The sequence below is a fragment of the Aotus nancymaae genome, unplaced genomic scaffold (assembly GCF_030222135.1).
Source record: "Aotus nancymaae isolate 86718 unplaced genomic scaffold, 86718_ANA_hifiasm-v0.15.2.pri h1tg000062l, whole genome shotgun sequence".
NCBI lineage: Eukaryota > Metazoa > Chordata > Mammalia > Primates > Aotidae > Aotus > Aotus nancymaae.
This window is the reverse complement of record NW_026988476.1, coordinates 44,529,907-44,553,066: the sequence shown is the minus strand read 5'-3', so window position 1 is coordinate 44,553,066 and position 23,160 is coordinate 44,529,907. Positions and strand designations below refer to the sequence as shown.

General features: G+C 39.1%; 2 protein-coding genes across 4 annotated transcripts in view; one reads left to right on the top strand and one right to left on the bottom strand.

Annotated features, from left to right (window-relative positions):
* The window catches only part of PIGB (phosphatidylinositol glycan anchor biosynthesis class B), a 42,503-nt gene that overhangs the window by 5,500 nt on the left and 13,843 nt on the right, over window positions 1–23,160 (bottom strand). Inside the window, exons 6-9 of the mRNA XM_064365701.1 lie at window positions 20,555–20,695; window positions 9,741–9,792; window positions 8,526–8,737; window positions 6,914–6,978 (exon numbers count right to left, since the gene is read on the bottom strand). Of these exons, the coding sequence (XP_064221771.1) occupies window positions 6,914–6,978; window positions 8,526–8,737; window positions 9,741–9,792; window positions 20,555–20,695 (470 nt within the window). The remainder of the gene's footprint in view (window positions 1–6,913; window positions 6,979–8,525; window positions 8,738–9,740; window positions 9,793–20,554; window positions 20,696–23,160) is intronic.
* PIGBOS1 (PIGB opposite strand 1) overlaps window positions 3,475–23,160 on the top strand; it is a 35,957-nt gene continuing 16,271 nt past the window's right edge. Inside the window, exons 1-3 of one of the 3 annotated variants that reach the window (XM_064365702.1) lie at window positions 3,475–4,820; window positions 10,430–10,555; window positions 14,420–14,493. The gene's annotated coding sequence lies outside the window, so the exon portion shown is untranslated. Of the gene's footprint in view, window positions 4,821–7,803; window positions 10,556–14,284; window positions 14,494–23,160 lie in introns of those variants that run through there. The other 2 variants (XR_010338533.1, XM_064365703.1) reach the window with 2 other exon arrangements.

Here is a 23,160-nt window from a genome sequence, read left to right as displayed (position 1 = left end):
TGAAGCACTTGGGTTGGTAGGCTAAAACAAATCCACTTCAGTAGGCTCACAAAAAGCTACATTAAAGCCTTGTCTTTGTCTGTATTGCTATTGTGGAATACCTGAAGCTGGTTAATTTATAAAGAAAAGATGTTGGGCTGGGCAAAGTGGCTCATGCCTGTAATCCCAGCACTTTAGGGGGCCGAGACGGGTGGATCACCTGAGGTCGGGAGTTCAAGACCAGCCTGACCAACATGGAGAAACCCTGTCTCTACTAAAGTTAAAAAATTAGCTGGGCATAGTGGCATATGCCTGTAATCCCAGCTACTCGGAAGACTGAGGCAGGAGAATCGCTTGAACCCAAGAGGCGGAAGTTGCTGTGAGCTGAGATTGCACCATTGCCCTCCAGCCTGCACAACAAGGGCAAAACTCCGTCTCAAAGGAAAAAAAAAAAAAGAAAAATGTTTACTTGGCACATGGTCCTGCAGGCTGTAGAAGAAGCATGATACCAGCATCTACTGGTGAAGACTTCAGGCTACTTCCACTCATGGAGGAAGGTGAAGGGCAGCCAGTGTGTGCAGAGATAACATGGTAAGGGAGTAGAAGCCACAAAGTGGGGGAAGGTGCCAGGCTCTTTTTTAACAGTCAGCACACAGGGGAGCTCAGTACCCCAGGATGGTACCAAGCCATTTGTGAAGGATCCGCCCTTATAATTGAAGCACCTCCCATTAGGCCCCATCTCCAACAATGGGGATCAAATTTCAACATAAGGTTTAGGAGACAAACATCCAAACTACAGCAAGCCCATCCTACAGCAAGGCCTTTGAAGATACAGCTTGTTCTCAATTATTTGAAGATACTTACAAGGTGAGCATATGTAAAGTAATTTACTTAATAATTTGTTTATTAAATATTAATCGAAAATTTTATTAGAAACTATGGGACTGGGCCAGGTGCAGTGGCTCATGCCTGTAATCCCAGCACTTTGGGAGGCTGAGGCGGGCGGATCACAAGGTCAAGAGATCAATACCATCCTGGCCAACATGGTGAAACCCTGTCTCTACTAAAAATACAAAAATTAGCTGGGCTTGGTGGCGCACACCTGTTGTCCCAGCTACTCCGGAGGCTGAGGCAGGAGAATTGGTTGAACCTGGGAGGTGGAGGTTGAGTGAGCCGAGATTGAGCCACTGCACTCCAGCCTGGCGACAAAGTGAGACTCTAAAAAATAAACTATGGCACTAGGAATACAATAGTATAGGTGGGTGATACAAAATGGGAATACTTGGCGATAAAGACTGTGAAAATAGCACTCTGGGTAAAATGCTGGAAGATAACATGCTTGTGTTTCCAGCATCTTTAGTACTGGTGAGACAGGGCATCTCTTAGGTAATGTTTGTCTTACATGATGGCGATTTTAACTGACCTTAGCTCATTTTATGATGGATCGTTTTAGTGAGAACTGAATCTCCATACTATTTAGAGAAGTAATAGGAAGAAAATGCTGGGAAGAGAAGGAATAGCTGAACACTGCCAAGGAGAGTCAGGTGATAGCTTAGTTTTCTGGGGACAGTGGATACTGTAACAGTTGGCATTATTTTTTGAGATGGAGTCTCACTCAGTTGCCCAGGCTGGAGTGCAGTGGCACGATCTTGGCTCACTGCAACCTCCACCTTTCGGGTTCAAGCAATTCTCCTGCCTCAGCCTCCTGGGTAGCTGGGATTACAGGTGCCTGCTGCCATGTGCGGCTAATTGTATTTTCAGTAGAGATGGGGTTTCACCATGTTGGCCAGGCTGGTCTCGAACTCAGGTGATCTGCCCACTGCAGCCTCCCAAAGTGCTGGGATTACACATGTGAGCCACAGCGCCCACCCAGAACTGCCTTTATTTACATAAATGTTTAGTGTCCTATGAGCATTACTAAGCATTTGATGTATAGAGATGAAGTCTTTATAATTTCAGTTACAAAATGACTTGTGCACATGTTAGAAAAGAACCCGACTTTGGAGTATAAGAGTCTTGAATTTAAAGCCTCTGAAGGTTTTTTTTTTTTTTTTTTTTTTTTAACCTTCTGGCATTGAAACCTTCCAAAAGGGATTTCAGAGATGAGTTGCTAAAGAAAGGGTTGGGAAGATACTTTCCAGTTCCAATGCTAGAACTGAGTGAACCACAAGAGAAGCCTAAGGTCCATGGTTTTCTTATAGGCAAGTAGTATTGTTGCATCAATATTTAAAAGATACAATGAACAAGATTCCAGTAGGTGACATCCAGTAAGTCTATTTAATGGCATGCACAAGTTTGGAGATGCAGTTCTCACTGAAATAATCCACCCTCAAGTGACCTAGCTTCAGAAAGTCATCATCCCCACCATGTAAATGATGTGTTACTTAACTTAAAATATGAAACTTCCCCAGTCACTGAAGATTTAAGACTTTGCATGAACCCCAGTGACTAAAGTGTAGATTCCTTCTTTTCACATAGTAACTGAACCCATTGCTAACTGGATGCTAAACATCATCCCTAAATACTTAATTTGCTCTTGTTATCTGGGCCTACAAAAAGATACCTGAAAGTGGGTATAAAGAAAATTTCTGGAAGAACTGCTTAAGAAAGTGATAATAGTTACCTCTGGGGAATGGGGCTAGATGACTTGACGATGACACACTAATGTATTTATTGTTGTACCATCAGCATTTATTTTTATAATAAAAAAATACACTGGGCTCCTATCATATCATGTTCATCAGATTACTGTTAAAAAAATGTTTAAAATCCATTATATCTCAGTTGACTACTCTTCAGGATAAAATCTAAAAACCTGAGTATACAAGAAGACACTTCATGAGGTGGCTCCCTTATAAAGCCATTTCTCTTAATCATCACATATTATTTAGCTCAATATATACACTTTTAAATTTTTGGATATCTAGTGTGGCAATCTGTATTTTCCAGAAATGACTAACAAGCTCTTTCTTACCAAGGTAAGGTTCACAGTAATAGAGGGGATGGGAATATCTGAGGCTGAACATTACTGATTCCATCCTGGTTTTGGCAAGAATTATCAGGAAACCTACTATTAAGAAAAAAATCCCTACCCCATTCTACCAATTAGAGATATATCTGAGTTATTGTTTTTATTTTTAGATACTCTTTGAGAAAGCTTAGTTTCAGTGTTTAGATGAGAACCACAAAAGGTGGTCCAATTCTGGAATGGGACATGATACAAAAGAATGGGACTTGGAAAGAGAGACTTTGAACTATTAACCGTAAAGAGGGTACTGGGCACAGATGAAGGTATCGGGAAGAATTTTTTTTTTTTTTTTTTTTTTTTTTTGAGATGGTGTCTGGCTCTGACACCCAGGCTGGAGTGCAGTGGTGTGATGTCAGTTCACTGCAACCTCCACCTCCTGGGTTCAAGTGGTTCTCCTGCCTCAGCCTCCTGAGTAGCTGGGATTATAGGTGCACACTGCCACACCTGGCTAATTTTTGTATTTTTAGTAGAGCTGGGGTTTCACCATGTTGGCCAGACTGGTCTTGAACTCCTGACCTTGGCCTCCCAAAGTGCTGGGATTACAGGCATGAGCCACCACGCCTAGCCAGGAAGAATTTTATGGTGCTATTTTGTTAAGGAAGTAAAGCCATATTTTCATCTTCCATAGAATTCAGTAGCTAATGCTTAAATAGTTTTAATGCCTAAGTAGTTAATGCCTGAAACTATTCAGGCATTAAGTGGTATTATAAGCATTTTAGACATACGGAGATAAATACCAAAATAACCAGCTGAAAGAATATTTAAGTGATTGCTTTTGGGGAGAGAAATAGAAGGGAGAGCAGAGGAACCATTGTTTTCAAAAACTCCTTCTGGAATGACTACTGAAATAATGTACATATGCAATTTTGATAAAAGGATTAGAATATTGGGCCAGGCACAGTGGCTAACACCTGTAATCCCAGCACTTTGGGAGGCCGAGGCAGGTGGATCACTTGAGGTTAAGAGTTCGACACCAGCCTGGCCAACATGGTAAAACCATGTCTCTACTAAAAATACAAAAATTAGCTGGCTGTGGTGGCGCAGGCCTGTAATTCCAGTTACTCTGGAGGTTGAGGCAGGAGAATCTCTTGAACCCAGGAGGTGGAGGTTGCAGTGAGCCAAGATGGCATCACTGCACTCCAGCCTGAGCAACAGAGTGAGACTCTCTCTTAAAAAAAAAAAAAAAGAAAGAATAACAAGATTAGAATATGGAAAAACAAAGTGGTGCAGTAAGAAAGAAATCTATATTGGCCACTGTGGTAAAAACAGACTAAGCAGACACTCAACTCAGAATCAGTAGTGGGTGCTGAACTCTATTAGTACAAATGAGAGATTCAATCTAAGAATTGAATTAGTGTTGCTAAAATATCACATTTCTTTTACAGGTAAGGAAACTGAGACACATTGTTAAACAATTCACTAAAGATCAGAGCCAGTCACGAAATACGTTTTCTAGAGTTGAGTCCTATTTTATAGGACTAAGGGAAATTCAAGTTAGGCAAGAGATGTTACTGTAGATTGAAGAAACAAATGCAATTATTTTTCTTCCTGTGTCCCTTCCTACTATGAGGCTGGCATTTATTTCCCCACCTCTTGAATCTGACGTGGCCCAGTGACTTGCTTTGATGAAAAGAATGTGGTGGAAGTGACAGCGTGCAAATGCGAAGCCTTTATCTCAAAGGGCCTTGCATATTTGCTCCCTCTCCTGAAACCTGGCCTACACCAAGTGAACAAGCCCTAGCTAGCCTGTTGGAGGAAGAGGAAACGACGAAGAGCTGAGAAGACTTGGCCTATAGCTAGCTGAACCCCAGAGGTAAGAGCCCAGCCTAGGTCAATAGAGCTATCTACCCAATCTGCAGCTGATCACATTTGTGTGAGCTCAGTGGTGATGAGAACTGTCCAGTTGAAATATAGACCTGTAAATAATAATAAATGGAGCTTTAAGCCACTACAGTTTTGAGGTTAAAACAAGTCACACAAAAGCAGAATAAGCCTAAAATTTGTGGTATAAATCAAGATTTCAAGTAGTTAGGAAAGATTGAAACTGGGTCACTAAAACATCAAGAGCTCCAAAAAGAATTGTTCTACATGTCCAAAGATTTCTGTCTCGGTGAGACATGTAGACAGAATTGATCCTACTGTTGGAACCTCTTGGCATTAAAGAGCTCTGACTCTTAGTGGAAGTACAAATCTCCTAGGAATCAGACTTTTTTGACCTACTCTAGAACCTTAGGTAGGGTGTGAAGGAAAAAAATGCATCCCGTGAGGAAATGAAGGGGTTTTCTAGGTTGCTGTCTTTTAGGGATCTTTCTAAGTAGATAGGGGATGGGAGAAGGGGTGATTCTCACCTATTAGAAGGGGATCTCTTCACACCTCATCAGCATTTTATCTCAATAAACTGGGAATAGGCCCTGGTTACCGGGATCTTGTTATTTAAAGATTCAATCTTTTAGACTGGGACTGAGGATTCAGACAACTCAAATCTATGTGTAAAATACTTGGTAAAGAAACAGGACACAGAAGAAGAATGCTAGAAAAATCTGGTTTACGAAAACAGAAATCAAACCAAGTTACTCAATTAACCGACCTCCCTGTCCCCTCCAGGCACACACAAACATTTGTCTCTGTACTCTGGCAATGTTTGATTTAATTATAATACACACTCAAGTGGCTGTAAAAAACAATAACAAAACAGAAACCACTTTAACTTCTGATCAGTGACTTATGAACAGATTTCCTCTGGCAAATGGGGCCAGCTATTCTTAAGGCTTGCCAAGTAACTGTTAGACGTCTGTATTTTTGTATGTGCCTGCATTTGTATGTGGTTAGACTATAAAGTAATGACAGACTGAGACTTTGGTTTCAGAACTTCAGATATGTCAAATATACAGATTGTTATGTTTGATTTTATATTTATATGTTTGTCTTCTTAAATTGAAGAGAATATACATCTCAGATCTGTAGGAGTTGATGTATACTTGGTCAAACAATGCCTAACTCAATTTTTTTTTTTTTTTTTAAATAAGTTTGAGAACAGTAACTCCCTAGGTTTTTCCAGACTCCAGTTCCACTTGGCTAGTTATTCTCTCTCAACGCAGTGATTTTTTTTTAAGGTCTTAGTATTTGAAGGAAGCCAACAGTCATTTATTCCAAATTAAACTTGAAGTTAATAAAGTTTCAATTCATAATTTTTCCAAACCAACCAATGTAAAAATCTAGGTTTTCCTGAACTGAGTCATATTTTTGTAAGTGACAAAAAAGTACATGTTAAGACTGTGGAAAAATGGACAAAAGGCCTGAAATAAAATCAGGAGTTAATTACTTAAAAAATTGTATATACCTGAGAGTGAGTTTTAAAGGGGTAAATGTTTTGTGTGTAAAAGCATTAAAAACTAGTTTCAACAGCAATAAATACATTTTCCTTTGTGAAAATGAAGACCCTTACACTTTAACCATAAACTTAAAATAGCTAATCTAAAACAGATATGTTACTTTACTTTTTAGTGAGAAATACCACCACCAAATAGAAACACCACCACCAAAACTGCTTTGGATTTTGGATATTTATGTGGGTTTTTGTTTGTTTTTTGAGAGAAGAACTTGCCATATTACCCACGGTGGTCTCAAACTCCTGGGCTCAGGTGATCTTCTTGTCTCAGGCTTCTGAGTAGCTGGGACTATAAGTGCACACCACTGCAATGGGCTAGGATCTTTATGTTTTTATCTCACTTTAGAGGATACAGGAAAAAATATATTTGGACTACAAAAAGGGAATATTGCAATAATATAATTAATTTGTAATTAAGTAATTCTTTATTAAGCTAGTTGAAAATATAGAGTTTAATGAGGATGTGTTGTCTTTGAACTATTTCTATATAATTTTCTATATCAAACAAAAGCACTTACCACAGAACACCATACACAATGGTAAAACTGGATAAATAAACCTGAATTCTTTGTGGCTCAACATGCTATAATAAAAAGAGATATTATAAGAAAGTATTAATTATATGATAGATTGAGAAATTAATGTATTTAATGTAAAATATAATTAACATGATCTATTTATTTATTTATTTATTTATTTGAAATGGAGTTTCGCTTGTTACCCGAGCTGGAGTGCAATGGCGCAATCTCGGCTCACCGCAACCTCTGCCTCCTGGGTTCAGGCAATTCTCCTGCCTCAGCCTCCTGAGTAGCTGGGATTACAGGCACGCGCCACCATGCCCAGCTAATTTTTTGTATTAGTAGAGACAGGGTTTCACCATGTTGACCAGGATGGTCTCGATCTCTTGACCTCATGATCCACCTGCCTCGGCCTCCCAAAGTGCTGGGATTACAGGCTTGAGCCACCACGCCTGGCCTATTTATTTATTTTTTTGAGACAGAGTATTGCTCTGTCACCAGGCTGGAGTGCAGTGGCGACAGAGCAAAAAAATTTCGGCTCACTGCAACCTCTGCCTACCGGGTTCAAGCTATTCTCCAGCCTCAGCCTCCTGAGTAGCTGGGACTACAGGTGCATGCCACCACACCCAGCTAATTTTTGCATTTTTAGTAGAGATGGGGTTTCATCATATAGGCCATGATGGTCTCGATCTCTTGACTTTGTGATCCGCCCACCTTGGCCTCCCAAAGTGCTGGGATTATAGGCGTGAGCCACCGCACCCAGCCTGGATCTATTTATTTTCTAAGTATTCAGACTGAATTTCTTCCTTTCTTGCTTCTGGAATTAGTCTCATTTTTTAGTTATAAGGTGATTATGATATGGTAAAACTAATCATAAAATATGATGTCAATTTGAAATTACAAAGTACAGTGACATTCTAAAAATGGGATTTCTAGTTCCAATCCAAGTACATAAAATTAGTCAAAATTGGAATATGGATACATACATTTTTATTTTAGAATGTATTTCTGTAGTCTTTGAATTTAAAATTTTGGTGGTATTGATTGATTGACTGATTGATTGATTGATTGACTGAGACAGGGTCTTGCTTTGTCACCCAGGCTGGAGTGCAGTAGCACAATCATAGCTCACTGCAATCTCCTGGGCTCAAGCAGTCATTCTGCCTCAGTTTCTCAAAAGCTAGGACTACAGGCACATGACAACATGCCCTTGTAATTTTAAATTGTTTTCAGAGACAGGGTCTTGCTATTTTGCTCAGGCTGGTCATGAACTCCTGGCTTCAAGCAATCCTCCCATCTTGGCCTCCCAAAGTATTGAGATTACAGGCATGAGAAACTGTGCCTGGTCTGGTTTTTTTTTTAAGCAAATAAAATTATTCCAAGTTCTTAAAAATTGAGTATAATCCTTTAGATATGCAGTTAAGCAAACTACATATCTATTCACTCTGAATGCCTCCATAATTACTACTACTTGTATCTTCTAAGATAATCCTCACTAACAAAAGTTAATGGTACCTCCAAAAAAATAAACAGTTTACTTTTTCAAGAATTTAGTTAATTTGATTGCCTGGTAATATAAAAAATTTAGGCTTTTGAACAAATAAAATCTTACCTATAAACAAGCAGTGTCCACAGCACAGTCACCAACAGTATCCGGTATCTCTTTGGTGCTAGAAAGCAGCCATGAATAAAGAAGGGTAGGTGAGTACCCAAGATAACTGGAAATCCTTGACTGAAGTACCAGTGCCATGGATGAGAACCATAAAATGTTCCCAAGTTCTGCAGCACGTTAAATTTCAAAAAATTAAATTGAACCAGAGTCCACTGGCATAGTTGAAGGAAAAAGAAATAGAAATGTGTTAGTGCCAAGCAGTAATCTTTGGCATTAAGGGGACTGATATAATCTTGACATTAAATCAGAATTGAAGTCTAAAAACCAGACAGTAGTTTACATCAATAATTTTGATGGACTGTATGAAATTCTTAACTGTTATTTTTTTCTTCTTTAAGTATTAATTGTTCTTTGTTAATTTGTAAAACTTGATTTTTGAGATTCACCTTAAATGTGAATCTCAAAGTGAATCTCAAAATTTATGAATGAACTTTCATATGTATTTTGGCAATCTAAGTTTGATTTTTTATTTCAATAGTTTTTGGGGTACAGATGGCTTCTGGTTACATGAATAAGTTCTTTAGAGGTGATTTCTGGGATTTTGGTGCACCCGTCACCCAAGCAATGTACACTGTACCCAATATGTAGTCTCTTATTTCTTACCCTTCCCTACCCCGAGTCCCCAGAGTCCATTATATCCTTCTATGTCTTTGCATCCTCATAGCTTGGCTCCCACTTGTAAGAACATATAATATTTGGTTTTCCATTCCTGAGTTACTTCACTTAGAATAATGGCCTCTAGCCCCATGCAAGTTTTATATCCAATTAGAGGTAAGGAGGATGCTAGACAAATTTTTCTGACTGTGTAATACCTTACCATGTCAGATATTACCTATTAAGATAAAGGTTTGAAAATGTTACAATCTGAATTACAGCACAAAGCTGACAATAATGACAGAATGAGCAACAACAAACAGGTAACATTAAGTGCTCACTTAATAATTCCCTGCCTTAAAATGTACTCTCCTGAATCTCAACTAGAAACACTAATTCTTTTATAGAAAACACAACCAATTGAACCAAAGGCTTATTAGGATATTCCTAGAAGTCTTTTGTAATGTTTCCCATATCATTAAAAAAATTGTTTGCCTCTGTTCCCAAGTATTAATGGATTAAAAATAAAAATAGCTGTTAGCTTAATGTACTTTTACTTACTTGGCCAAAAAAAATACGATCAATCATCAGAGACAAACTCAAAGTAACAAAGCTGAAAAACAAAAATAGAATAATGATTCACATTTGAAGCTTGCTGAAAATTCACTATTGGCATATGGCTTTGTACATGCCTTGCATCAAAGGCCACTATAAAAATACTTTACAGTTTCACCAACTGAATACGGATTTACACATTTTGAAAGATATCTATTGATAAAGTTCAATATACTATATATAATCAAGATTATATAATTAATCTATTAATATTATAAACATATATTAACATAAAGATTATTGTAAGACTACTGCTGTATAACAAATTACCCCAAAACTTGTTAACTTAAAACTATGAATATTTACCATTTCTTAGTTCCTGTGGATCCAGAGCCTTGATGTTGCTTAGCTGGGTGCCTCTGGCTCAAGGTCTCTCATGAATTGTAGTCAAGCTCTTAGCAGGGGCTACAGTTTCATCTGAAGGTTCAATTATGGGTAGAGGAGAGATCTGCTGCCAAACTTGCTCACATGGCTGCTGGTGGTGCTAAGTTCTTCAACATGTGGCCGTCTCCTTAAGACTGCCTCATGACACAATGACCAGCTTAACCCAGGGCGAGTCAGCCAAGAGTCAGTGAGACAGGCACCAAGGATGGAAGCCACAGTCTTTTTATTTATTTATTCTTTTCTCGTTTTAGAGACAGCATCTTGCTCTATCATCCAGGCTGGAGTACAGTAGTGTGTGATCATGGCTCACTGCAGCCTTGACCTCCTGGACTCAAGTGATCCTCTTACCTCAGACTCCCAAGTAACTAGGACTACAGGTGTGTGCCACCATGACTGGCTAATTTTTGGATTTTCTGTAGAGGTGGGGTCTCACTATATTGCCCAGCTGGTCTCAAACTCCCAGGCTCAAGAAATACTTACACCTTGGCTTCCCAAAGTGCTAGGATTACAGATGTAAACCACTGTGCCCAGCCACCATAGTTTTTTCATAACCCAGTCTTGTAAGTGATATCCCATCTCTTCTGCTGTATTATATTCATTTGAATTGAGTCAACAAATCTAACCCATGTTCAAGGGGAGAGGATTATACAAAGACATAAATAGCAGGAGGATGGGATCATTGGAGGCCATCTCAGAGACTACTTACCACAAACACATATACAGAAAAATGTAGTATGAGGATAAAGCTCTATGAATCATCACTATATGAACACAACTGTGTAACTGCTATACAGAGCAGGATAAAGAGTATTAACAGCACCCCCTCGTCCCTCCAATCCCTACCCCCTTCACAAAAGTAACCCAGAGGTAACCTTTCCCTTTCCCAAAGGTAACCACTATCCTAATTTCTGATAGCATAGATGAATTTTACCTTTTTCTGAATTTTATAAGAATAGAATCATATCATATAGATTCATGTCCAAATTCTTTAGTCACTATGCTTTTGAGATGGAGCCAAGTTTTTTTGCATGCTGTAGTTCATTCATTTACAATACTGTGGATTGTAACTATGTATATCACACTGTATTTATTCATTCTGTTGATGGACATTGTGCTTCCATTTTCAGCTATTGTGAATACTGCTGCGATGAACATTCTTTTACACATCTTTTGTTATCCATTATATGCATTTCTGTTAGACACATACCTAGCATTGGAATTGGTGGGCCCTAAGGTAGTGGTCCCTAACCTTTTCAGCACCACGGACTGGTTTCATGAAAGATAATTTCTTCACAAACAGGTTGCGGGGGTGGGAGTGGGGCATGGTTTCTGTTTGAAATTGTTCCACCTCGATCATTGGGCATTAGATTCCCATAATGAGTGCAACCTAGATCGCTTGCATGTGCAGCTCCCAATAGGGTTCACGCTGCTATAAGAATCTGACAGGAGGTGGAGCTCAGGCAGTAATGCTTGCTTGCTCACCCCATGCCATGCAGCCCAGTTCCTAACAGTCCAGTTCCTAACTTACCAGTCCACAGCCTGGGGATTGGGGACCCCGGCCCTAAGGTATAAGTGCAACTATGTGTTTATTTAGCATTTGTAAATACTTAAAGTTTTCCAAAATACTGTGTTAGTTTGCACTCCCACAGGAATACATGAGTTCCACATTGTTTTAGACATTTGGGTGGATGTGTAGTAGTATTTCATGGTGGTTTTACTTTGTATTTCCTTGATGACAAATGAGATGAGTATCTTTATACTTAATGGCCATTTAAATATTTTTGAAGTACCTGATGAAGTCTTTTTGATCATTTTCCTATGAGTGATCTGTTTCTTACAGATTTTTACAAGTTTTCTATATAATCTGGATGTGAGGGTTTAGTTGGTTATATGTATTATAGTATCTTCTTCTGATCTGTAGCTTGCTTTTTCACTCTTAATGGTGAATCTGATGAACAAAATTCTTTAATGTATTCAAATGTATCTATCTTTTTCTTTATAGTTAGTACTTACGCTCTATTGAGGAAATTTTTACCTGCCTCCAGATCATGAGGATCTTCTGTCATGTCTTGCACAAGCACCACTGTTTGACCTTTACATCAAGATCTATAATTCCCTTGGAGTTTTTGTTTTTTGATTTTGATTTTTGCATATGTTGGGAAGGCAGGGGTCCAGATTTTTTTTTTCCATATGGATAGCCAACTATGTATTTATTGAAAAGACTATCCCTTCCTTACTGTACTACAGTATCACCTTCCTTATAAATAAAGTGACTACTTATGTTTGAATCTGCTGCTGGACCATATTCTGTTCCACCAATCTATTTGTTTTACCTTGCACTAATTCTAAGTTGTCTTAATTACTATAACTTTGTAATAAGTCTTACTATCTAGTAGTGTAGGTCAGGCGTAGTGGCTCATGCCAGTAATCCCAGCACTTTGGGACGCCAAGGCAGGTGGATCACCTGAGATCAGGAGTTCAAGACCAGCCTAGCCAACATGGCGAAACCCTGTCTCTACTAAAAATACAAAAAATTAGGGCATAGTGGTGGGCACCTGTAATCCCAACTACTCGGGAGGCTGAGGGATGAGAATCACTTGAACCTGGGAGGTGGAGGTTGCAGTGAGCCAAGATCGTGCCATTGCACTCCAGCCTGGGTGACAGAGTGAGACCCCACCTCAAAAAAAAAAAAAAAAATCTAGTAGTGTAAGTCCTCCAACATTTTTTTTCCCTCAAGGAATCTTAGCTATTCTTGGACTTTTGCATTTCACTTAAAAGTTTAAAGTCAGCATATCAATTCATAGATACCTACACACATTGTACTGGAATTTTAATTGGAATTGCATGGAATGTACAGATCAATTTGGAGACAACTGATTACTTTAAAAGACAGTCTGGCCAGATGCAGTGGCTCACACCTGTAATCTTAGCACTTTGGGAGGCTGAGGCGGGCAGATCACCTGAGATCAAGAGTTCAAGACCATCCTGGCTAACATGTCTGTACTAAAAATACAAAAATTAGCTGGGCAAGGTGGCATGTGTCTGTTTTCCCAGCTACCTAGGAGGCTGAGGCAGGAGAATCACTGGAACCCAGGAGGCAGAGGCTGCAGTGAACTGAGATCATACCACTGCACTCCAGCCTGAGCAACAGAGCGAGACTCCATCTCAAAAAAAAAAAAAAAAAAATTGAGTCCCTCATCCATGAACATGAAATATTCCTCCATTTATTCCGGCCTTCATTAATTTTTCCCAGTCATGTTTTACAGCTTTCTGTGTAGAGATCTTGAACACCTTATATTAATGTATTCATAATTTGCTGATATTTTTTGATACTACTGTGAATATTTTAAGTTTTCTTCACCTAGATTCCCCATGTTAACATTTTACTAATTTGTTTCATCCATTTTTTTCACCCTCTCTTTAAATATACATATTTTTCCTCAACTGTTTAAGAGTGAGTTGCACACAGTCAACCTTATCTCTAAATATGTCAGTGGATATTTCCTAAAAAGAATTTCTCCTACATAAACCACACATCACAGAATCAGGAAATTAACATTAAATCTTTACTACTATTTGAATTTCGAATAAGGACTGGCTAATTTACAGATCTTATTCAAATTTTGCCTATTGTCCTAATAATGACCACTGTAGCAAAGAAAAAATAAATCCCAATCATTTGTTGTTGTTGTTGTTTTTTGAGATGGAGTTTCATTCTTGTCATCAAGATTGGAATGCTCAGGCTGAGGCAGGAGAATCACTGGAACCCAGGAGGCAGAGGGTGAACCTGATCTTGGCTCACTGCAGTCTTCACCTCCCAGGTTCAAGTGATTCTCCTGCTTCCGCCTCCTGAGTAGCTGGAACTACCAGTGTGTGCCACCACACCCGGCTAATTTTTTGTATTTCTAGTAGAGACAGGGTTTTACCATGTTGGCCAGGCTGGTCTTGAACTCCTGACCTCTGGTGAACCGCCCACCTCAGCCTCCCAAAGTACTGGGATTACAGGTGTGAGCCACCACGCCCAACCCCAATCATTTGTTGTATTCAGTTTTTAATGTTTCTTTAGTCTATTTAATCTGGAATGCTAGTTCCTTTATCTTTTATGACTGCAGCATCTTGAGGAATTTGGCTATTTTGTAGAATGTACCTCAATTTGGGTTTGTCTGATGTTCTCTTAATATTAGATTCAGGTTATGCATTTTGGCAGTAACACCACCAAAGTGATGGGATTTTTTTCTCAGTGCTTCAGATCAAGCGTCTCATCATACTGATTTGTCCTGTTACTGGCAATGTTAACTTCAGTCACCTAGTTAAGGTATGTCTGCCAAGTTTCTCCACTATAAAGTTATCGTTTTATACTTTGTAATTAGTAGGTCTCTTGTGGAAGATACTTTGGAACTATGTAACTATTCTTCAAACTTTTACCCGATGGTTTAATATCCAGGTGCAATTAATATTTCTGTATGAACCTTGTATCTAGTGAACATGATTATCTAATAGTTTATCTCTAGATTCGTTTGAATTTTCTACATATACAATCATAATACAAAGTCATATAGTTTTATTTCTTTCTTCCTACCATTTTTTGAGACAGAGTTTCACTCTCGTTGCTAAGGCTGGAGTGCAGTGGCGTGATCTTGGCTCACTGCAACCTCCACCTCCCTGGTTCAAACGAGTCTCCTGCCTCAGCTTCCCTGAGTAGCTGGGATTACAGGTGCCCGTCACCACGCCTGACTAATTTTTTGTATTTTTAGTAGAGACGGGGTTTCTCCATGTTGGTCAGGCTGGTCTTGAACTCCCAACCTCAGGTGATCCGCCCACCTCGGCCTGTCCAAGTGCTGGGATTACAGGCATGAACCACAGCACCTGGCCCTTTTCTACCACTAACTTGCTTTTCTTGTCTTATTGCACTAGCTAGGATGCATACTGTTGAACAGGAGCAAAGATAATAACCATCCTTGTATCTTTTTCAATCTCAAGAGAAAGGATTTCAATACGTTCACACTAAGGATGATTTTTCTGTAAAGTTTTTATAGAAATTGTCACATGAATGAGTCCCTTTCCACAGTTTGTTTTCTAAGGGTTGCCTTTCCCCCCACCCACAATCATGATTGGGACTTTAGTTTCATCATATGCTTTCTCTGTATCTATTAAGGAACTCATATTATTTTTCTCCTTTATTCTCTTAATGTCATTAATCACACTGACTGATTTTCAAATGTTAAACCTACCTTACATTCCTGGAACAAACCCAATATTGGATGTCATATTTCTTTTAAATATTTTATGGATTCAGTTTGCTAATATTTCTTCAGGACTTTTGCATTCATAGTTATGAGAAATACTGGTTTATAATTGACCTTTCTTGTAATGTCCTTGTTAGATTTTTGGTATCAAGAATATGCTATTGTGGGGGGTGGGGAGTTGGGGAGGGATAGCATGGGGAGAAATGCCATATGTGGGTGAAGGGGAGGAAGGCAGCAAATCACACTGCCACGTGTGCACCTATGCAACAATTTTGCATGTTTTTCACATGTACCCCAAAACCTAAAATGCAATTTAAAAAAAAAAAAACAATATGCTATTGTCATGAAAGGAATTGGGAAATGTTTTTCTTTTTCTGTTCTGTGGAATAGTTCATGTGAATTGATGTTTCTTCTTTATTAAATATATGGAATAATTTGCCGGTGAAGCCATTTGAACCTGATGCGTCTTTCTTTGAAGATCTTAATTACAAATTAAATTTCTTTAATATATATAGTACTGTTCAGATTTTCTGTTTATCCTGTCAGTTATGGTAAGTTGCTTTTTTTTTTTTTGAGATGGAGTCTCGATTTGTTGCCCAGACTGGAGTGCAACGGCACGATCTTGGCTCACTGCAACCTCTGCCTCCTGTGTTCAAGCAATCCTCCTGCCTCAGCCTCCCAGGTAGCTGGGATTACAGGCACCTGCCACTACCCCTAGCTAATTTTTGTATTTTTAGTAGAGATGAGGTTTCACCATGTTGGCCAGGCTGGTCTCGAACTCCTGACCTCAGGTGATCCACCCGCCTCGGTCTCCCAAAGTGCTGGGATTACCAGCATCAGCCACTGCGCCCGGCCAGTAAGTTGCATTTTTCTACAAATTTGTTCATTTTGGCTGGGCATGGTGGCTCACGCCTGTAATCTCAGCACTTTGGGAGGCTGAGGTGGGTGGATCGCAAGGTCAGGAGTTCTAGACTAGCCTGACCAAAATGGTGAAACCTCATCTTTATTTAAAAAAATTAAAATATATATATACACACACACACACACACACACACACACACACAAATATATAATGAGATAAAGAAATTGGTTCATTTCATTTGTCAAGTTCATTAGTGAAAAGTTGTTTATAATATCTTCTTAATTACGGGAATGCTGGTAAGACCTATTCAGTCCAGTCTTGCTAATTATTGGTGAAATAGTGTGGCAGATGAAAGGCAACTGAAGTATTTTTAATTTTTTTTGAAGAATTTTTAATTTTACAAAATGACAAAATTATATCCCAAATTCTCAAGGTCATGTAAAAAGTAAACAAAATGGCCACATATATTAGAATTTTTCCTAAGACTAATTTAATATTTTTCTCTATATTTATAGACACTATTAGCATTTGGATATGCAATGACTATTTTTAAAGGGTGCTAAATATGTAAAAGGTTGTTACATCATTCAAGTCTCGGGCCAACTCTATGCATCAAGGACTTGAATATAAGGCTAATTAAGACTGTGATTTACATTTGTTCTACACTGCACAATTTCAGAGTATTTTCACATACATTATCTCATTTGTTCTTTTCTATATTTCCCTTCAAAATAAACAAAGCAAGCATCTGATCTATGTGAATAGGTTCCTTTAGGCTTTTTCAGCTTTAAGCATGCTCGTTCTCTGTGCCTGGCAAATTCATATTCACCCTGATGTTACTTGAAACACCACCTACTTTATAAGGCTTCTACTAATGTTCCCTCTGCAAGCAGAATTAGATTCCTTTCAGTTCTTCTGCAGCATTTTGTTATACCTAGCTTAGAACACATTTTTTTTTTTTTTTTTTTTTTTTTTGAGATGGGCCTTGCTCTGTCACCCAGGCTGGAGTGCAGTGGTGCAATCTCGGTTCACTGCAACCTCTGCCTCTGGGGTTCAAGGAATTATCTTGTCTCAGTCTCCCAAGTAGCTGGGATTACAGACATATGTCACAATGCCCAGCTAATTTTTTTGTATTTTTAGTAGAGAAGAGGTTTTGCCATGTTGGCCAGGCTGGTTTTGAACTCCTGACCTCAGGTGATCCGCCCGCCTCGGCCTTCCAAAGTACTGGGATTACAGGTGTGAGCCACTGCACCTGACCACTAGAACACTTTAAATCACTGGGTAAGAATTATAATCCCTAAATAATGATGGTTCAACTTACGATTTTTCAATTTTGAAATGGTACCCATAGAGCCATTCTGTTTTTCACTTTCAGTGAAATTCAGTCAATGAATTACATGAGATATTCAAACTTTTTTTTTTTTTTTGAGATGGAGTTTCACTCTTGTTCCCGAGGCTGGAGTGCAATGGCAAGATCTCAGCTCACTGCAATCTCTGCCTCCCAAGTTTAAGTGATTCCCCTGTTTCAGCCTTCTGAGTAGCTGGGATTACAGATGCCCGCTACAACGCCCAGCTAATTTTTGCATTTTTAGTAGAGATGGGGTTTCACCAGGTTGAATAGGCTGGTCTCGAACTCCTGACCTCAGGTGATCCACCCACCTTGGCCTCCCAAAGTGCTGGGATTACAGGTGTGAACCACCATCCCCAACCCGAGATATTCAAAAATTTTATTATGAAATAGGCTTTGTGTTAGATGATTTTGCCCAACTGTAGGCTAATGTAAGTATTCTGAGCATATTTATGGTAGGCTAAGCTATGATGTTCAGTACGGTAGATGTATTAAGTGCATTTTTGATGTAGAATATTTTCTTTTTTATTTATTTTGTTTGGAGACAGGATATCACTCTGTTTTCCAGGCTGGAGTGCAGTGGAATGATCATAGTTCACTATAATCTTGAACTCCTGGCTTGAAGGGATCCTCCTGCCTCAGCCTCCCAAATTGCTAGGACTACAGGCGTGCCTAGAGCCACCATACGTGGCTAATTTTTAAATTTTTTTGTTGAGACAGGGTCTCATTATATTTCTCAGGCTGGTCTTGAACTCCTGGCCTCCCAAAGCACTAGGATTACAGGTGTGAGCCACTGTGCCTTGCCTGAGTTACCGTATTTTCAACCTGCAATGAGTTTATCAGGATGTAACCCTGAGTGAAGGAGCATCTGTATTGTTGTATCTTTTTTCTCCTACAGACTTTGAGAGCAGACACTGTATCTTACTCACTTCTGAATTATCAAATGCTGGATATAAAGTAGGTCAAATGCTTATTAAATGAATACGTTATCATGCTGCTGATGAGATTAAAAAGGCTTTCTATCTCCCTCAGTGTCAAAGCCTCTATGAACTGAGCCCATGCTATCTCTCTGACCTCATTGTTACATTCTTCCAAGCTCACTGTCTTTTAGCCACATCAATCTTCTTGCTGTTCCTTAAATATGTCCAATATACTTAGTACTTGGCTGGTTCCTTTGCCTGGAATATTCTCTCATCAAGTAACTACACGGTTCACTCCCTCAATTCCTTCAAGTTTTGGCTCCAGTGTCACCTTATCATGGGGATCTTTCCCAACTACCCTATTTAAAAATAACAGCTCCCCCACTACCCCAAGCACTAGCATTCTCTCCTCCTTATCCCACAATTATTTTTCCCTGTATCACCATCACTTGACAAATACATATTTACTCTTATCTTTTGAGCTGTCTCTCTTTCCCTACTAGGATGTAAACTTCATGAAGGCTGGAACTTTTTTTGGTTAAACTGATGCATCTCCTACATCTGGAAGACTGCCTGACACATAGTAGGATTAAATACTTCCTGAATGAATGAACACACTTAATGTAATGTTAGTAATACATCTGAGAAATGACAACAAGGTAGCAACTGAGACGCAAGATAATTTAGTCCTTTCAGATTGCTACCCAAAAAATACTTGTGACTAATGAATACTAGTACAGTCATGTACACTTAACAATGGGGATACATTCTGAGAACTGCATCATTAGGCAATTTCATCATTGTGCAAAAATCATAGAGTGCATTTACACAAGCTTAGATAGTATAGCTTACACATATCTTGGCTATATGGTATAGCCTACTGTTCCTAGGCTGCAAACCTATATAGCATGGTACTATACTGAATATTGTAAGCAACCATAACACAATGCTAAGTATCTGTGTATCTAACTATAGCAAAACAGGCTGGGCACGGTGGCTCATGCATGTAATGACAGCACTTTGGGAGGCCAAGGTGGGCAGATCACCTGAGGTCAGGAATTCAAGACTAGCTGGGTAACATGGTAAAACCCCATCTCTACTAAAAATACAAAAATTAGCCGGGTGTGATGGCGGGCGCCTGTAATACCAGCTAGTTGGGAGGCTGAGGCAGGAGAATCTCTTGAACCTGGGAGGGAGGCAGAGGTTGCAGTAAGCTGAGATTGTACTACTGCACTCCAGCCTGAGTGACAGAGCAAAATTCCATTTCAAATAAATGAATATACATAGCTTAACACAGAAACTACAGTAAAATACACTAATATAATCTAATGGGATCACTGTCATAAATGCAGTCCAGTGCTATCCAAAATGTCACTATATGGTACATGATTGTATATTAAAAAGATCACTGTTCTAAGAGTCAGAATGCAGTCATCCCTTCAATAAATAATTATTTGGGGTAGTTTACTAGATACTTGGGACAGGTCTGATCCTAGGAGCTCATAGTGTAGTTAGAAGACCTGGGTTTCAATACCAGTATAGCAACCAGCCCAATGGCTTTGGCTAACACATTTTTAATTTCTCCCAGCCCCCTGTTTTCTCTACTACAAAATAAAAACATATATTGCCTAGATTGAAGTATTATGAAAATTATGAGGTAATATGTAAAAACACATTGTGAATGATAAAGCCCTATACAAATGTAAAAGAATCAAGTATCCCTAAAATATATTTGAGAAATATTTAGGAAATAAAGCATCGGACAGTTCTAAGTTAGAAATAATTACAAAAGTACTCAGTTAAGCAAATTAAAATAGTTATAGTCAGGATCATAAAGATAAGAATATAATACATAAGTTTTGCAATATTCTATTTCTTTGGACTAAGAGTTCTCATTGACATTAGAATATATAATAATTAGCTGAAAGATGTAAAATTTTGTTCATAATCTGTGATTTATAGGTTACTAAAATTAAGGGATGGATTGTTACCACACTTACCCTACAGGTAAAAAATGATGTAGAATGAGATCAAGCTTTCTTGGTTCTTGACAGAAATGTCTGAAGAGCAAAGGTGTCCACGGAATGACAGCTGTGGGACGAATTATGAAGGCAAGTGCCACTAGGGATGAGTACTTGACACTGTAAGAGGAAAATGTGTGATAAGACAAGTGGGAAATTAACTTTGAAGTTATCTATCATTTACACTGTGATTTGACATCTTCCTTTTGGTATAAATGGCTATATGAACTTTTTTTTTTTTTGAGACAGAGTCTCACTCCGTCACTCAGGCTGGAGTGCAGTGGCACGATGTTGGCTCAATGCAACTTCTGCCTCCTGGGTGCAAGCAATTCTCTTGCCTCAGGATCTTGAGTAGCTGGGATTACAGGTGTATCCCACCATGCCCGACTAATTTTTTATATTTTTAGTAGACACAGGGTTTCACCATGTTGGCCAGGCTGGTTTCAAACCCTGACCTCAGGTGATCCGCCTGCCTTGGCCTCCTAAGGTGCTGGGATTACAGGTGTGAGTCACCATGCTCAGCCTAAATAGCTATATTAACTTTTGCAGGTTAGTTACACTTCCTGGGTCTTAGGTTTTCTTATCTGTTAAAAAAGGTCATATCTAAAGCTGTTTTCAGTGCTTATTTTCTAATTCTAGTATTTTCAAGTAAGAAGTTTCAAGTATATGTTTTAATGCCAGTCTTGTGTGCTATAAAAAGTATACTTTTTACCTCACAACTTTGCCAATTAATTTCTTGATTTAAAAAAAATGATCAAGTTTCTCATAAGGAGCTATAAGAAAGTCATACAGAGAGCCTTTCTCTAAGAAAAAGCATGGGCATTTAAAGAAACAGGATTATTTAGGCACTGATGGGCTCTGAGTACATAAAATTTTGTTTTGAAAGTAAGTTAATTGTAGCCAACTGAAATATATATACACATAAAACTGATAAAAGGTCTACTGTATAAACTATATGATCATGGATAAAAATACAGATTTTTACTAATAAGACTTTTCTCAACTAATGGTTGAAAGAGATGATAATTTAATCATGAGGACTATGGATAGTATATTATAATGTGGAAAAATAGCCCTGTAAAAATTAAAAGATAGCAAAATAAGACAACTTATATTACCATTATATACCTATTAATTAATAAAAATAACTATAAAGAAATCTATAGGCCAAGTGTGGTGGCTCACGCCTGCAATCCCAGCACTTTGGGATCCACAGATGGGTGGATCACCTGAGGTCAGGAGTTCATGATCAGCCTGGCCAACATCGTGAAACCTTGTCTCTACTAAAGATACAAAAAATTAGTCAGGCGTGATGGTGGGTGCCTGTAATCCCAGCTACTCGGGAGTCTAAGGCAGGACAGTTGCTTGAACCTGGAAGGTGGAGGTTGCAGTGAGCCAAGCTGATACCATTGCACTCTAGCCTGGGCAACAAGAGTGAAATTCCATCTCAAAAAAGAAAAAAGAAATCTATAATGTTGATGAGGATGTAAGTTCAGGGATAACAAATTCAAACACTTACAGAGACCTGCTAAACTATAAAAATGAGAAATGGGCCAAGTGTGGTGGTTCACGCCCGCAGTCCTAGCACTTTTGGAGGCCAAGGCGGGTGGATCACAAGGTCAGGAGTTCAAGACCAGCCTGGCCAACATGGTGAAATCCTATCTTTACTAAAAATACAAAAATAAGCTGGGTATGGTAGTGCATGCCTGTAGTTCCAGCAACTCAGGAGGCTGAGGCAGGAGAATTGCTTGAACCCAGGAGGCAGAAGTTGCATTGAGCCAAGATCACTCCACGGCACTCCAGCCTGGATGACAGAGCGAAACTCTGTCTAAATAAATAAATAAGAGATTTGTAGACTAGGTTTGAACCATGGTATTGTCATGAAGTTATCCTAGCCCAAAATGCTACTAGAACTTCCAATTTTTCAAGAAAAACCAGAAATCCAGATTTTAATATATGAGCTTGAAATTTAGGCTGGGTTTGATGGCTCATGCCTGTAATCCCAACACTTCAGGAGACCATGGCAGGAGGATCACTTGATCCCAGGAGTTCAAGACCAGCTGGGCAACTGAAGGATACCCCATCTCCACACACAAAAAAATTTTTTCTTTTCTTTTTCTTTTAAACAGAGTCTTGCTCTGTTGCCCAGGCTGGAGTACAGTGGTACAATCTTGGCTCACTGCAACCTCTGCCTCGCAGATTCAAGCGTTTCTCCTGCCTCAGTCTCCTGAGTAGCTGGGACTATAGGTACGTGCCATCATGCCCAGCTAATTTTTTGTATTTTTAGTAGAGTCGGGGTTTCACTGTGTTAGCCAGGACGGTCTTGATCTCCTGATCTTGTGATCGCCCGCCTCGGCCTCCCAAAGTGCTGGGATTACAGGTGTGAGCCACAGCTGCTCAGCCAATTTTTTTTTTTTTTTTGAGATGGATTTTGCTTTTGTTGCCCAGGCTGGAGTGCAATAGCATGATCTGGACTCATTGCAACCCCCACCTCCTGGGTTCAAGCGATTCTCCTGTCTTAGCCTCCTGAATAGCAGGGATTATAGGTATGCACCACCATATCTGGCTAATTTTGTATTTTTAGT